General features: G+C 34.5%; 1 protein-coding gene across 8 annotated transcripts in view; it reads right to left on the reverse strand.

Annotated features, from left to right (window-relative positions):
- The window catches only part of CDK5RAP2 (CDK5 regulatory subunit associated protein 2), a 150,531-nt gene that overhangs the window by 20,760 nt on the left and 114,274 nt on the right, over positions 1-15,497 (reverse strand). For all 8 annotated transcript variants that reach the window (XR_007950880.1, XM_051979527.1, XM_051979528.1 and 5 more), the window contains 5 exons: positions 12,376-12,424; positions 10,353-10,531; positions 7,655-7,774; positions 3,016-3,132; positions 135-324 (listed from right to left, as the gene is read on the reverse strand). Coding sequence is in view for 7 of the 8 variants with exons in the window: in XM_051979527.1 (XP_051835487.1) it covers positions 135-324; positions 3,016-3,132; positions 7,655-7,774; positions 10,353-10,531; positions 12,376-12,424 (655 nt within the window). In the remaining variant the exon portion in view is untranslated. The remainder of the gene's footprint in view (positions 1-134; positions 325-3,015; positions 3,133-7,654; positions 7,775-10,352; positions 10,532-12,375; positions 12,425-15,497) is intronic.

Consider the following 15,497-nt stretch of genomic DNA (forward strand, 5'->3'; position numbering starts at 1 on the left):
GTGTAACATATATAGAACTGAGGAAAGGGTCTGATCTCTATGGATGACACTCAACTAAAAACATTTAGACAAAGCTGGCTTATTTACTCCTCAACTTTCCACAATGGAAGTTTAAGTAGAGATGAGATCAATACCTGTTTAACTCATGATGGCTGCTATAAATCGCATGAGTGAGATGCCTGTTGTCTTTTTCTTTCTCACTGACTCGTTTCTGCAACCTTTCATTTTCTTGCTTGATACATTCATAATCCCTTTGAAGGTGTTCAATGATCACGGTCTTCCTGGAGAGGGATTCTCGTAATTTTTCATTTTCCTTTTGTTTATCTGCAAACACAAGCAATATCATTTATAATGGGGACCATTTGTTTTTAAACCTAATTACCCAAATACAACACTTCAGTTTAAGTACTCCAAGAATAAAAAATAGAAAGAAATTTAATCTGGTTTTTAGGATTTTAGTATTCTAATTATCTTCTGCATTTTGGCTAGATAAATCTGTCAGCATCAAATCTACAGATTCTACTTTACTGGAATAAATTGGTCTTTTTAATTTTCTATTAAATAATGGGCCATGCAAATTTTGTTTTCCTGTCTTCATAAGCAAATGATAAGTAGAAATTTGGAAAGCATGGCCTACATACTAAAAATAGCAAGAAATTCATGAAGATCAGAAAGCTTACTTACTCTATACAATTCTAGAGGACTTGTTACATTGACAACTGCTAGCTTGCTTTTTCTTCAGAGGCCATGAGGATAGTAATCAATAAATTACTTTTTTTTCTGTGATCTATATCACTTAGTCTCAATTTCCTCCTCTGTAAAATGGGAATAAAAAATTCTTGCCCTTCCTCCCTTAAAGATGTAATAAAAGTATTTCATAAATTGTAATCAATTACAGACATGAAATATATTATCATTTTAAAAGATACCTCATGGCAAGGGGACTGTTCACTTCTTTAAAATGTCAGTCAGTGAAAGAAAAGGTGAGGAACACAAATGGTTCCTTGGATCAGGGTCCTACCCCAGGTCTTAGGCCCAATTACTTCAGAGGTGAGAACTAAATAAACAGAAGTCTTGGATCAACAAAAACTTGATCTTTTCATCATGTCAGAGGACCCTGAGAGGTAATACAATCTATTTCTAGAACAGAAAGATAGAACAAGGAAGTTGCTAAACAACAGCAGGTCCTCCTGCTTTAAAGGGGGAAGAAACAAGTCAGTGAGAAGAAATACAAAAGGCATCTGACTCAAACAATTTATAGCAGCCATCGTGAATTAAACAAGTTATTGATCTCATCTACATTTAAAATTTCCTTGTGGAAAGTTGAGAAGTAAACAAGTCAACTTGCTCTGTATCTTTTTAGCTGTTATTCTTAACATTCAAGAGTCTTATTGTTCTACAGAGGCCAGAGAAATGGAAAAGTTAGACCTTTATGGTGTAATTTCTTCATTTTATTTAGTGTAATAGTATCAGCTAAATTCTTTGCATAGCCAACCCCTTTCTTGAATATTCCTTTGCAGTGTAAAGAAAAGTCGATGGCAAACATTCAGTACAAACTTCTTTCTTACAAATACTGTATCAATTTGGTAGTTGGGGAGGAATAGGAAAGAAATGATAATTTAATCATTTCTTCAGAGTGATTAAATTGAAATTACTTTCTTAAGAGGACTGTAGACCCACTTGATCAATAAGAAGGAAAGAGAGCTAGGCTTTAAGGTAGGAGAGAAAACAGAAATGGGTTAACAAAGAGATGCATGGATTAGATTGGATTAGATATGTATTAGAGTTATCAGAATGGAATTTGCAAAGTTAAAAACCAGGAACTTGAAAACACAGGAGAACCCAGACCTATAAGGGCTACTTACACTGCTTGGGCAAGGCACTAATGACCTCAGTAGCCAGAAGGGGAAAAAAAAAAAGCTGAAGGCAGGAGAAACAGAGAAATCTCAGAATTGGGAAAACATTTCTGGAGCTAGACAGCCCAACCTATACCTAATCAAGATTCCCTCTTTCTAGAATTGTGAGAAAGAAAGAGGGAGGGAGGTATATGTGTATGTGTGTGTGAACATATGCATACACACATTTAAAAACTGAAAGATTCCTTAAAAACTACCAAATCCAATTTCCTCATTTTACAAAAGATGAAAAAGAAGCCCATAAAGGCCATCATGCATGTGATGGGTAGCAATGGGATTCAAGTCTAAGATTCCTGACTCAGTGTCCTGGCTTTACCCACTAAACCAAAAGAACTCTCATTTACTATTTTATGGATAGGCTTAATCCTAATCACTCATTACAAATACAGAAAAGTCACTCAACTGAGCTGAAAAATTACAATGCTTTCATTTAAAAAGAGATAGGTAAGCAAAGAACTATTCCCTAATTCACTTGAACAAGACTTAGGATGTCTCATGGATTTATGACCATGCCTCGGGGAATCTTAAAAAATCATCTAATTACATGAGGAACATAACAAAAGATCATCTAAAAATCTCAAATTTAGGGGAAAATCCTCCACCTTCTGATATACCTCATTTTATTTTTGAAGAACTTTTAATTATCTTTCTTTAGGTTTAGCAAATCTGACCAGGGTAGAAGACAGCACAACAGCCTTTCTGTCATGCTATGCATTATGGCTCTGCTAAAGTAGCCTAAGATTACCAAATCTAGACTACCATGACACATTTAATTCACATTAAGCTTATAATCCCCACCAAGTTCAAGGAAGATAAAAGGGAAAGAAATACCAAAATGAAAATGATTTTTATCATTTACAGGTTTCATTAGAAGCATAGTTCAGATTCAATCAAACTTGCAGTTCAGAAGGGCAAGTCAATTCCACATTAATAAAACTTTCAGATACCAGTAGTACCTTACTATATATCTTTCTTATATTCAAATACCAATGGGTTACTTTTTTTTCCATATTTATAAAATTATTTGGTTCAACATATAAGAGAAACACTAGTACCCAAGATGCCAATTACTTCTTTAGGAAAATTGTCTACTTTTTACCTCGTGAACCTTTTGCAAGCATCACATTGAGGGCTTGATTCTGCTTCCTCAGGAAATGAATTTCTGAAGTAAGAGAATTATGTTGCTCTGAGCCATGGAGAAAAATGTTTGCAGAACCTATAAAAATATACATAAAATCATAATTTATAAGTCATCCCTATGTCCATAAAGATTAAACATTCTAAACAAGAATAATTTTAACAATTCAAGGGGAAAAAAAAATATTGTTCTGAAATACAGTTCATCTTCTGTATATTCTGAATGGTATACATAATCCCTATAGTTCAAAGAGGATTTCAAGAAAGCTTCAACCAGAAGGCTGATGGAAATCCTAAAGTTCCTCCACAGTCTTCCCTAGTGATGCAATGAAAGTGGCTATAGATTTATGTATAGATATCTTACAGAACTAAGAGGTAATCAACACTATAAGCAACTAATCCTACAGGACAAACTGTGACTATGACAGCTCTTAAAAATCACTATGTTGTAAACTATTCCTTAGATTAATACTTACTAAAACCCAGCCAGGCTTGCTCATTCAAAATGAACTACATTCTGGCTATACCACCTTCAGCAATGACTGACAGGCAGAAGCTAAGTGAGCCTTGACTGCTGCCTCTCCATGCTGGAAAAATGTGCTGTTAAGCAGCTGCAGAACACTGCACCTACTCCTATGCTTATCCTACGTGCCACTCTCAGTCTCCTCACATGTGTCAGTCACTCTCCTGAAAAGGAATAGGTTGGCTGTCAAATGGAAAATGTTACACTGAATAAAAATATGATAATATTATTGATTCTGATGATCTTCATGAAGACTTTGACAATACTCTTGACCATTAAGAACTAAAATAGTAAAATAATTAGAGAATTTGGCAATTAAGTTGAGTTCTGTTTGGGATACCACACCAGAGATTCTTAAAATAAGAACTATTTTTTTTCATTTGCAAATTATTCATTGGGATGCATTCATTTCCCCCAATCTCTGGCCCCTGGCCCCATTTCTAGGAAAATTAATCTACTGAAATCTAAGATATAGTACACCATATTAGACCTCTGTTTTCTGTTTTCTCTTTCATGCCATAACTGGCATGGAACACTTTATATACTATGTCCTTTCAATATACATGTAATATTCTCTATTTCATTGCCACAGTACTCCATTCATGCCTTTATCTCCTCATTGGTCCTGACTACTCCAGAATCCATCTGAAGCCCTGGGAAGCATGAAGATTTGCCATCACTAGAGGTGCCTTCTTCACTTGTCTTCACTAAGCTGTCCAGATCCCATCTGAGTTGCTTCATGTCCACAGTTTGGATGAGAGAGAAATCACAAATTTTATTCTTACAGTGATGAAGCCCTATGGGCCTTATTTATCTGCCCTACCAGTGCCTCTTACGGTCTTCCTGACCTTACCATCAGCCCTGCCTCTAAGCAATACAAACCGTAGTGTTGTCATGTGACATAATGACTTATCCGGAAAGACTTGTGAGCTTTATTATCTGTCTTTCTACTACAGCTATTATCTTAGCAATTCCAGGCCTTTCCCTTTGTCCAACAGCTAAGTATTATGTATTATTTCTTCCCATTAGAGAATCAAGAATTCTTTGAGAGGAGAAACAATCCCAATTCAATTCAGTTTGTATTCCCAAAATCTAGTACAATACTTGGCACATAAAGTGCCTAATAAATTCTTCATAATTCATGCCAGAGTCCTAACTTCAAAGTCCAACAAAAGCTCTGCCCTACAATAATGCCTTTACTAATGACCCCTCCTTTCAATGATCTCTCCTCTTCCCAATTCAATTCGATATTATTAAGCATCTTCTAAAGACAAAGCATTATAATAGACACTCAACTCTCATAGAACTTACTGATTAAAATTCCATTCAATATTGATTGAGACCCTACTGTGTGCAAGGTCTTGTTCTATGTAGGCTCTTGGGAAGATGATAATGACCATCATCTTTCACATTATTATGCTGCTTGACAGTTTTCAAGGTTTATCACTGCCAGCAAAAATCTTATGAGGCAAATAATCTAAGACTATTATCCTTCTTTTATGGATTGGGAAACAGATTCAGAGAGTAAAATGACTTACTCAAAGATACATGGTAAGCCACCATCTTTGGCAATTGGTACATGGCAGATCCAGGAAAACAACATACTCTCAAATAATTTATGGTCTAGTTAAGGGGTGCATGGAGCAGAGATATAAATAACTACAAAATAAGGATAATATGTCTTATCTCCCTAATTAAACTATCAACAATTTCACAGTATAAATTGTGTCTTGAACCATCTAATGTACATGACATAGCACAGAAAGCATATTTAGCAAATATCTGATTATTCTGTTTCATTCTGTTTTGTACAAATACAATTTTGTCTTGTTCATATTCACCTTGTAGCCATTCTATTTATAAATAAACATCCAGTCACTCCAACAGTTGGCCTTACATAACTCACAGCCTCTTTCTCAAGCCTTAATTTTCTTAACCATAAAATGAGGATATTAAGTACTAATAAATAGTACTTCATATGTTTTACAAAGTGCTTTAAACATATTATATCATTAGAAAATAGTTTTATTATTTACCTCATAGGACTATTATCAGACTCAAATGAGTCATATATATAAAAGGACTTTGTAAGTCATAAAGTACTATTTAAATGTATCTAATGTTATTATTACATGCTACTGTTGTTATTTCCCACATTGCTTAGAGCTATGTTAGACATACAGGTATATTCCACAAAGATTAAACTGAGTCTATAATTAAAGAGTTAAAGGAGGCATGTTAAAGGAGTCAACTAGTTCACAGAATCAAAGGATATCATCATTGGAAAAGCCCTTGGAAGAGGTAATTATCTGGTCAACCTATATTGGAAAGAAAATCTCTTCTACAACATCCTTGAGGAATCATTCCATTCTATTGGAAAACCAAAAGAGAGGAAGACCTACTAACTTCTCAAGGCAACCCAACAGGCCATTCCACTTTGAGGCAGAGTTCATAAATATGAGTCAGGCTTTCCAAATTCTCCTTTGGTAAAATAGAAGCAACTCTAAATAGTATTATTATTAGTCAACATTAGAGATATCTATGACTTTGCCAAACCTACACTTGTTAAGTTCTCAATGGATGTGGATATATTTGTATCTTTGTCTCTCCAGAAATTCTTTTTATTCAGTTGATTAGTCATGTCTAACTCTTTGTGACCCCATGGATTATATTTTCCATGCAGTTTTCTTGGCAAAGAAAATGGAGTGGTTTGCCATTTCCTTCTCCAGTAGATTAAGATAAATAGAGAGTAAGTGATTTGCCCACGGTCACACAGCTAGTGCATGTCTGAAGCCAGATTTGAACTCAGGTCTTCCTGATTCCTGGCCCAACACTCTCTCCACTGATTCACCCAGCTGTCTCCTAAGCAAAGGGAGGTTAAGTGACTAGCCCAGAATTACAAAGTTACTAAGTATCTGAGATCATATATGAACTCAGGTCTTTTTGACTTCAAGCTCAGCATTCAATCGACTGAACCATTTGGCTGTGCCCTCTCCCTTCTCCTTCCCCCCTCCCCCAAGCAATTTTAGCAAGCCCTTCTACCAAGATCAATATTAAATAAATGCCTTTTGTCAATCTTTTGAATATAGTGAATTATTCTTAAAACCATCTGACAGCTCTATTTTAAGTTTGTGGCTCATTAGGCCAGGAATAATAACAATAATAAGACTCCCACAACTAGATTTTTTTTTTCCTTTTTTTCATAATTATAACTTTTTGTTGATAGTACCCATGCCTGGGTAATTTTTTACAACATCATCCCTTGCACTCACTTCTGTTCCGACTTTTCCCCTCCCTCCTTCCACCCCCTCCCCCAGATGGCAAGCAGTCCTATACATGTTAAAATATGTCACAGATTTTAAAGAACTATACGGAATTTGATGAATCTTATTCAAGTTATTATTGATTAATATAAATGAGCATACACATATTTATTTCCTAAGTCTGTTATGACTAATGGTATAAATCAATCAACCACCCAAAAGAGAAACTACAGAGTACCTAAGAAGAAGCACAACATTCCCTGCTATTAAAACCTACCTAGTTAAAGAATGGCCATCTCTTCAAAGAAAATATTTAAAAACATCTTGTTGGGGTATAATTTTGCTTGTATGGAATACCTGTCACCATTTGGCAGGTCAGCCAAAATTGCCCCTTATTTCTATAAAGGTTGAAGACTCTGAAGCCACTGAGTAGTGCTGGCATTTTTTAATCCATAATCTACATTGGCAGATAACTAAAAACATTTAACTTTTATTTTAAGTAAAATTTATCTATCTTACTCTAGATTCAAATGTAGACTTTTAAGCTAAGTATGACTGAAGAGCTTACTTGTGTGCCAATTTCTCAAGCCAAAACTGGATAAGGAAACTCAGAAAATGAAGTCAGACTTCTGAAGCTAAAACAGTCATCAGAGATTATTTAATCAAATCATATCATTTTACAGGTGAGGATATAAAGACCCAAAGAGGAGACAACTTTTTCCTGGTCAGACCAAACTTAAACTCTCTGTGTTAAGACTATTTTCCTAAAGAGTCATCTGAAGAACTGTATTACAAGTGAGATCGTTCTCCTTTACCTTGTTCAAGTTCACCCCCTTGATGTTCAAGCTGTTTCCGCAGCCTGTCGTTTGTTTTAATGGATTCTTCTAAACGTTGTCTCAAAGTTCGAATTTCTTGCAGATGTTCCATTAATAAGTCTAAAGGAAGGAAGGGCATTTTTTATTTAAAGACCGAAGCCCCTAACAAATTGAATAATTTATGGACTATGCAGTAAGTGCTAACTTGAAAATCTAAACAATATTCTCCAACTTAAAAGATATTCAGCAACTGGCATTTATTCTGTTCTTTTGGGCAGATCCCATAGTTGGCATATTTCAGTTGACATGTAATGGTACCCTAGTGCAATCCACCAGGAAACCATTTAACACCATATGGAAAAATTATATTAGCTACATTTTTAATGCAAATGTTAATGTAGCCTTTTATTCTTCTAACATATCAAATATTAATTCAAAGTCTTCCTAATGATGAAGGAAATAGATCACCTTCAAGATGGCCTGTGTTACATCATAGTTGATTGCAGGGCTTTCCTAATGAAATCAAATACTTGCAGACCAAAAGGAAGAAAGTGAACTTTGTTGTCTGTAGGTAGATTTCTGGACTCACTTTTTAAAATACACTCAAACTAAGTATCCAAAAGAAGCACTAATGTTCTTGATAAATCAATTAGGTTATATTCACTATGTCTTAGTAATGTTTGTTTTAAAGTACTACACTAATGTTATGACCCAGTTTTAATTCTTTCAAAATTACTTTCATTTAAAAGTAGCACAATGTTACATTTCTTTTCCTAATTAAATAGTAATTTTAATATGAATTTGAATGGTCACGAGATTACTTAATTCCCAGATCTGCAACCATCTTCCATTAACACTAGAAATGTACCAAGTAATTTGGTACAAAATATATAAGGATGTTATGTGTTCAATACCTAAGAACTCTGCCTTCAATAAAAGGGCCAATTCCATCTCAGTACAATACCTTTCCCTCCTTGCTTGGCTGCTCTACAATTCTTCTTCCATCTGCTGTTCAGTTCAGCACAAATCAGGAACTTATCAGCTTTAACTGCTACTTCATTTGCCAGTTTATCCATGTCTACATCACTGGCTTTGGTGGTAATCAATTTTTTGTAGTCATTACTATAAGTCACCTTCTAAGGGGACTTTTCAGCTAGGTCTTGTAATCATCCCTTGGCCTAAAGGAAAAGCTCTCTAGATCAAATTAGACACCACTTATTAATTATGTAGTCTTAACAGCAGAGAGGGAAATATTACACTGGACTTTAGAAAAGGAGAAAAATCTGTCCTACTTTGGCTTCACTAGTCTTTGGACAAATATCAGCTAACAGTGGATGTCACACTGCCAGGGACATCACCAATTTTTCAACTATAAAATGGAGGCTAAACTAAGGTATCTTCCAGTCCTGAAATTCTCGTATTATCCTCATCCCTTGGCCCATAAACTATTGGATAAGAATTGGATCTGAATGAAGATGCAACACTGAGCACTGAAACAGGATATTATTGGTTCCTTGAGAGTGGGAACTTTTATCTAATTTATCTTTGTATTTCCCCTTAGCACACAGTTGGAACCTAATAAGTTTATGCTGAATAAAAAGATTTGTGAAACAGGAGAAATGAAGGCCAATCTTCTGATTTACAAAAGATTCCATCACAAGAACTATATAATGTTATGGTACAAAAAAATATTAGAACTTAAAATGCCAGAGCCAGAAGAAGAAGAGACTCTTAGAATGTGAGGAAGGGAAGATTTATTAAGCACCTGCTTTGTGCCAGACATTATGCTAAGTGATTTACAAATATTAATTCATTTGCTCCTGATAACAATCCTGGTAGGTAAATGCTATTATTGTTATTCCCATTTTAAGATGAGGAAAATAAGTGAAGTGCCCAGAATCACATAGTAAGTATCTAAGGCTGGATTTTAATTCAGGTTTTTCTGACTCAAGGTCTACCATTCTACCCACGGCATTACCCACCTGCCTGCAAGAAACGTTAGTAATCATTTATGGAAACCAACTTCTTCATCTTATTCATGGGGGAGGGGGAAAAGGGGAGAGGGGGGAAAAAGAACAAAATATTTTCCATCCACTATGTCTATGGTAAAAAGACAATGTATAAGAAAGCAGGAATTTTTCAGCCTTAATTACATGGATAGGTGGAGTACATAACTCAGAGTACATGTATGTAAACAGTAGCCTCTGCAGTTCCTGAAGAATCCATAAAAAACTTAAATAATCAAAAATGTTTATTTCCAAGCATGATTTAGATCCTCAATTTTTTAGAAAATAAACAAAAACCAACCAATGTTATGGCTTTAAAAGAATATTTTTAAAGGGAATGTCCCTGTTCCTATACATAGATACATCTTATTACAATCTCCTACTTCTATATCTATAGATAACTTCAGACATTGAATAGTACTCAGTGACCAAAGAATTATGTTCACTTTATCTCATTCACTCATAAACTATATCTACTAAGACAGCAAAATAGATTTTTTTTTTTAACTAGCTGCAGCAATAAAGATCTAGAACAAAAAAAATTTTAGGCTAAGAAGAGACCAACATCCCATTAAAATGAAGTTTTTTTTGCACTTGGTAAGTCTGTTACTCATAAAAAACAAAAAAACAAAACTTGAAAACTACTTTTCTTCTTTAAATGATTATTACATGATTTACCATAATAAAATTACCTTGAGAAAAATTGTTTGCCACAACAGAACTCTTGTCTATATCCTCACTATCTTGCTTATGTTCTCCAGAATCAAAGGAAGACTTTTCTGATATTTCATAATCTGACAGCACTTGACTAGCTGGTAGCATGGTTGGTTTATCATTAAGACTCGGATATGTTGTAATATCCTCTGAAGCCCTTGAGTATTGAAAACAAAAGGATTAGTGCCTAAAAAAATACAATTTTTCTATCAGATAATTTCAAATATAGATCAACATTCATTATAAGTAGATAAATCACATTTTGTAACATCTTTCTTAATATTTTAATTCATTATGATTAATCACAATAGTAGCAGCTTATATCTGTTTTGTCTCCTTATGAGGACAACACACTATACCTCCCTAATCTTATAACAATCTGGTAAAAAAAGTTACATCCCATTTTTCATATTAGAGAGTGGGCTGAGAGAAGAAAAGAGATATAGTCACATCATACAGTCATCATCATGTTCTCTGTGAATAAGTTCTTTTAAGTCTTTACCTCTCACCATTACCTGTCTGAAACTCCTCTGCATATAGTCACTATTTGTGGAATAAAGCTGTTTTGCATTTGTCAGCATGACATATTTTCAGAAGTATACAGCAAAAGAAAGGAATAGTTCAGTTAGTTAACACAAGGGTTCTTAATCTTTTATGAGCCATATACATTTTGGGAATCTGGTAAAGCCTTGTTAATCCCTTATCAGAATAATATTTTTAAATGAATAAAATATATGGGATTTCAAAGGAAATTATTTATATTGACATACAGTTATCAAAATATTTTTTAAAACAACTTCATGGATTTCTGGTTAAGATTTAAGGTTAAGATTAAGGTTAAGGATTTAAGGTTAAGAACCTTGAACTAATGAAGCCTACATATAGCTAAGAGAAAGGGCTAAATACAGGTTAACTCTAGGCTAGGAAAAAAAGCAAACTATTCTCAATCATACAATCCACTTTGACTTTAAAAATGGGAATGCATTGAGAACACCAAAGAAATTGTTACAAAGCAACTCACAGTTTTATAATACTTTAAAGTTTATATAACACTTTTCACACAAATACCCAGTAAAGTATTATTTTCCTCAATTTACACATTTAAAAAACTATTAAGAAGATAGTAAGTAATCCTTTAACTAGCAAGTGTCAATCAGTACTTAAGTCAAGATCTCCTGACTTAAAAGTTTAACACTCTCTTCTCAACATCATTCATGAATAGAAAAAAAAATCTTGCAATTTCAATTGGCTGCAGCACAGAAAGTTGATAAGTAACAAATTTGGAATGTAAATAATTACTGATCATAGGGAGACTCCAAAAGTAACTTGAAGAGCCCAGAGAATGGAAACAGGATATAGACAAGTTGTGTGGCTTTTGTTTTTGACATGTTTAAGTTTCTGCTTTTATTCACTTAGTTTATCAAATGATGGTTCACCATGAAAATGAAGAAGAAAGTAAGGAGGCCAGACATATACTACCTAATGTCATAAGTCAGTAAGTAGTCTGAACCTTCAAGGAGTTAAAGCCATTGGGGGTCAAGAGCTTGTTGTGACCACCTCCTTGCATGAAATCAGCACTTCTGCAATTACCTGAACAACATCAAGATGGTTTTTTAACAACAGAACAATAGAATTTTGTATCAATGACCTTATTCTTTCATTTTTAGTAAGTATGTTAGAGAAGTATAATGTTAACACTATCTTGGCCTCTGCTTTTCTCTTATTCTTATTCCCCATCATCACATCCCACCTTCCACTAGATTGAGCCCCATAAGGACAAGGACTATGCCTTATCTTCTCCAGTACACAGCACAGAATTCGCTGCACATAGAATGTACTTAAAAATATTTGCTACATTTGAACGTACTATTGCAGCTATAAAGAAATGACATTGTCTGGAACAAAGTAATAAGGCATATATACCTATTCACTGAAAAGTTGACAGTTAAAATGAAGCTTGTGTTTTTGAATGATTTTCTTTAAAAAATGCTGTAAGCTTACCTTTTGATTAATTCATTATGTTTGCTGACTTCTCTATCAGATGATTTTCCTGTGAAGGAAAAATCCATTAGATGGAAGAAAAATATTTCATATGAAAACATTTGTTCTACAATCATTCCCCATGTGAATATTTTTTAAATAAGCTAAAAAGCTTGTTTAAAAATCTTCTTTAAGATTTCAAGTCTTTAATGTATATATATCTAAGAGTTACCAACAATATAAAAGAAAACAAAAAATCCTTGCAGGTGGGCCAGCTTTATTACCAGTTCTTAATTATTCCCTGCAGGGATGGATGTCATGGGTAAATCCATAAAAATGCATTTCTGGAGTCAGTTTTAAAGCTTATGTTGTCCAGTCTACAAGACAACAAGAAGCAAAGTCTAAAATGCAGCTATTGAAAGATTTGCTATTTTCTTTTTGTATATATTTATTTGCCATTTCTGAGACTATGAGATTTAAGACAGACAAACATTTTATGTTGGCATAATTCAGAATTCTTCAAACTGTGCTGTGCTCTTTGAAACTTTAAAAAGAGGCCCAGAGCTATACCTAGCATGCAGGATTGTGACTAAATGGTACCTACACCAAGGTAATTAATGAAACTCAAGAAGGGAAACGTTCTATACCTTTCTAAGTGGAAACAAAAAACCTGAAGACTTGAATGTACTTTGATGTCAGATTTTCTTTACTGCTCTAAGTACAAACCAGTAGCATATGAAACTAGCTGAGAGGGCCCACCTACTGTGTAAGCTGTCCATCATAGTCAATCAAAGAGAATTTACTGAGAACCTAACAATATCTAAAGAGTTGAAAGGTAGCTCAGGTCATCTTGCCTAAACTCTACCCAAAGTAAGAATCTCTTTATATCAACCTATTAAGAGAAAATTCATAATCTCTCATGGCAATGCACTCTACTGTCATACACTTAAAATTGTTAAGAATAATTAAACCAGTTCCCATTGTCAAGAGGTAACAAATGGCTTAGATTATCTACCAAGTAAAATTTCAAAACATACCATTCCATGAGAAAATTAATCTGCTGTTGAAGACTCCTTTGTAAGGCTGTATCCTTTTCAATTTCCTCATGGGAAAACACTCAAGTTTGATATGATTATATGATTTTCAAAATACTAATGTGGCTTATTTCTACAACCTTCCTTTGAACCAATAAGAAACCAAGAGATAGAATTTTGTGTCGAGTTCAAAGTTATATTACATCAAAGTTATACTAGAAAATAGTGATGCTTAGAAATCAATCTATGAATTAATTCTTTTTAAGTGGCTTACTGGCCAAAGAAAAACATAAACTTGCCACTTGGAAGAAAATAACAAATCCTACCTCTGTAGTCTTTAGAAGACTGATATACCCATGACTGGATCAAGTATATATAATATATTAAAATTCTTAAAAGGAGAAGGTGGTGCTAAGTTATCGCCTATTCAAGAAAACAGAATCACAATATCACAGTAAATTTGGTTATTTGTTACTACAATGGTGTATTCCCTCTGCTTCTAGTAAAAGACTTTTGAAAGGATTTCAATAATTTAGCAGTAGTTATATTCCAAAACAGTGGGTTTTTTTCTTTAAATGACAAAGTGTTATTCAAGGAGAGAACATTTCACCTGATGCACAGAATTATTTTAGTTGAAGCTGCCTCACACAGGTGATAGGCTACCATCTGTTGCCCTACTCTAATGTGTTAGGATATCAGCCTTTAAAGCATTTCTCCAATCACTCAGTCTCTAAACTACTCTAATGCTAATGCAAGTCACACTAGACCAAAAATTTTAAATATATATATAAAGTAAAACACCACATGCAAAAAGTCTTTCTTTAAAATCTAATTCTCTGGCTTTATTCACAAGTATACAGGAACACTTCTAAATGCTATGTCTCTACCTCTGATCCATCCTGCTAAGAAGTAAAACAATACTTTTATCAATTCAAGTCATTTTATCAAGAATGTAAAAAAAGGAAAGAAGGAAGGAAGGAAGGAAGGAAGGAAGGAAGGAAGGAAGGAAGGAAGGAAGGAAGGAAGGAAGGAAGGAAGGAAGGAAGGAAGGAAGGAAGGAAGGAAGGAAGGAAGGAAGGAAGGAAGGGAGGGAGGGAGGGAGGGAGGAGGGAGGGAGGGAAGGAGGGAGGGAGGGAGGGAGGGAGGGAGAGAGGAAAGGACGGAAGGACAGAAGGACGAAAGGACGGAAGAGGCAGCATAGTGTAGCAGAGAAAACACTGATCTTAAATCAAGAGCACTGGTTTAATTTATAGCTCTGCTATAAATGACTAGCTCTGCTAGTCACCATTTGGTTGAGTGTGGGCAAATCACTTAATTTCCTTTGCCTTCAATTCTTTATCAATTAAAAAAGGGGGAATAAAAGTAGATGATCTCTGAAGTCTCTTTTCAGCCCTACACTTATGACTATTACCATGATTCTATCAATTCTTTGGTAACAATACATTTCAAAGACAATCTATGCTAAGTTTAAAAAAGGTTGCAATTTTTATCTGTGGAGTACCATACTGATGAAATTAGTGATCCTTCAAATAAAAGAATGATGACTGACAGATATTGCAAACTTTACCACTGAGCCAATAGGTAACAATGGGATAAGAAAAGAAATAGGGAAAAGTATTTCATGCACCTCTACCATGCCAAAAATTCCAAAAAAGAAAGATGAAAAATAAATTGAAATGTATCACTTCCTGCCCTATTCACAAGCTGCATACTTGCAGTCATAAATGAGGTTCTTAAAAACATGATAAAAAACAGGTCATAAGCATGTCCACAAAATGTCAGAGCTAGAAAGCATTTTTAAGGTCATTAACTTTAATCCTCTCATATTATTGAGGAAGAAATTGAACCCCAAAGAAAAAAATGATTTATCCAAGATTGCCAAATAAGTAAACATTAGAGCCAGGCCTGGAACCTCAGGCTCCCAGCTCTTGGTCCAGTGGCCTTTCCACCAAACCATATAAAGAAGCCAGGTTACTTCCAACAGTTTGTCATGGAGGTCCTGTTGAGCTAGCTGTCTTAGGGGCTCTTAGAGCAATGTCTAATAAATAGCTCACAGGTGTGGCTAGTGGCACAGCCTCTACAAAGGGAAAAGTAGCTATAATGATAGTT

This window comes from Antechinus flavipes, chromosome 2, assembly GCF_016432865.1.
Source record: "Antechinus flavipes isolate AdamAnt ecotype Samford, QLD, Australia chromosome 2, AdamAnt_v2, whole genome shotgun sequence".
Lineage (NCBI taxonomy): Eukaryota > Metazoa > Chordata > Mammalia > Dasyuromorphia > Dasyuridae > Antechinus > Antechinus flavipes.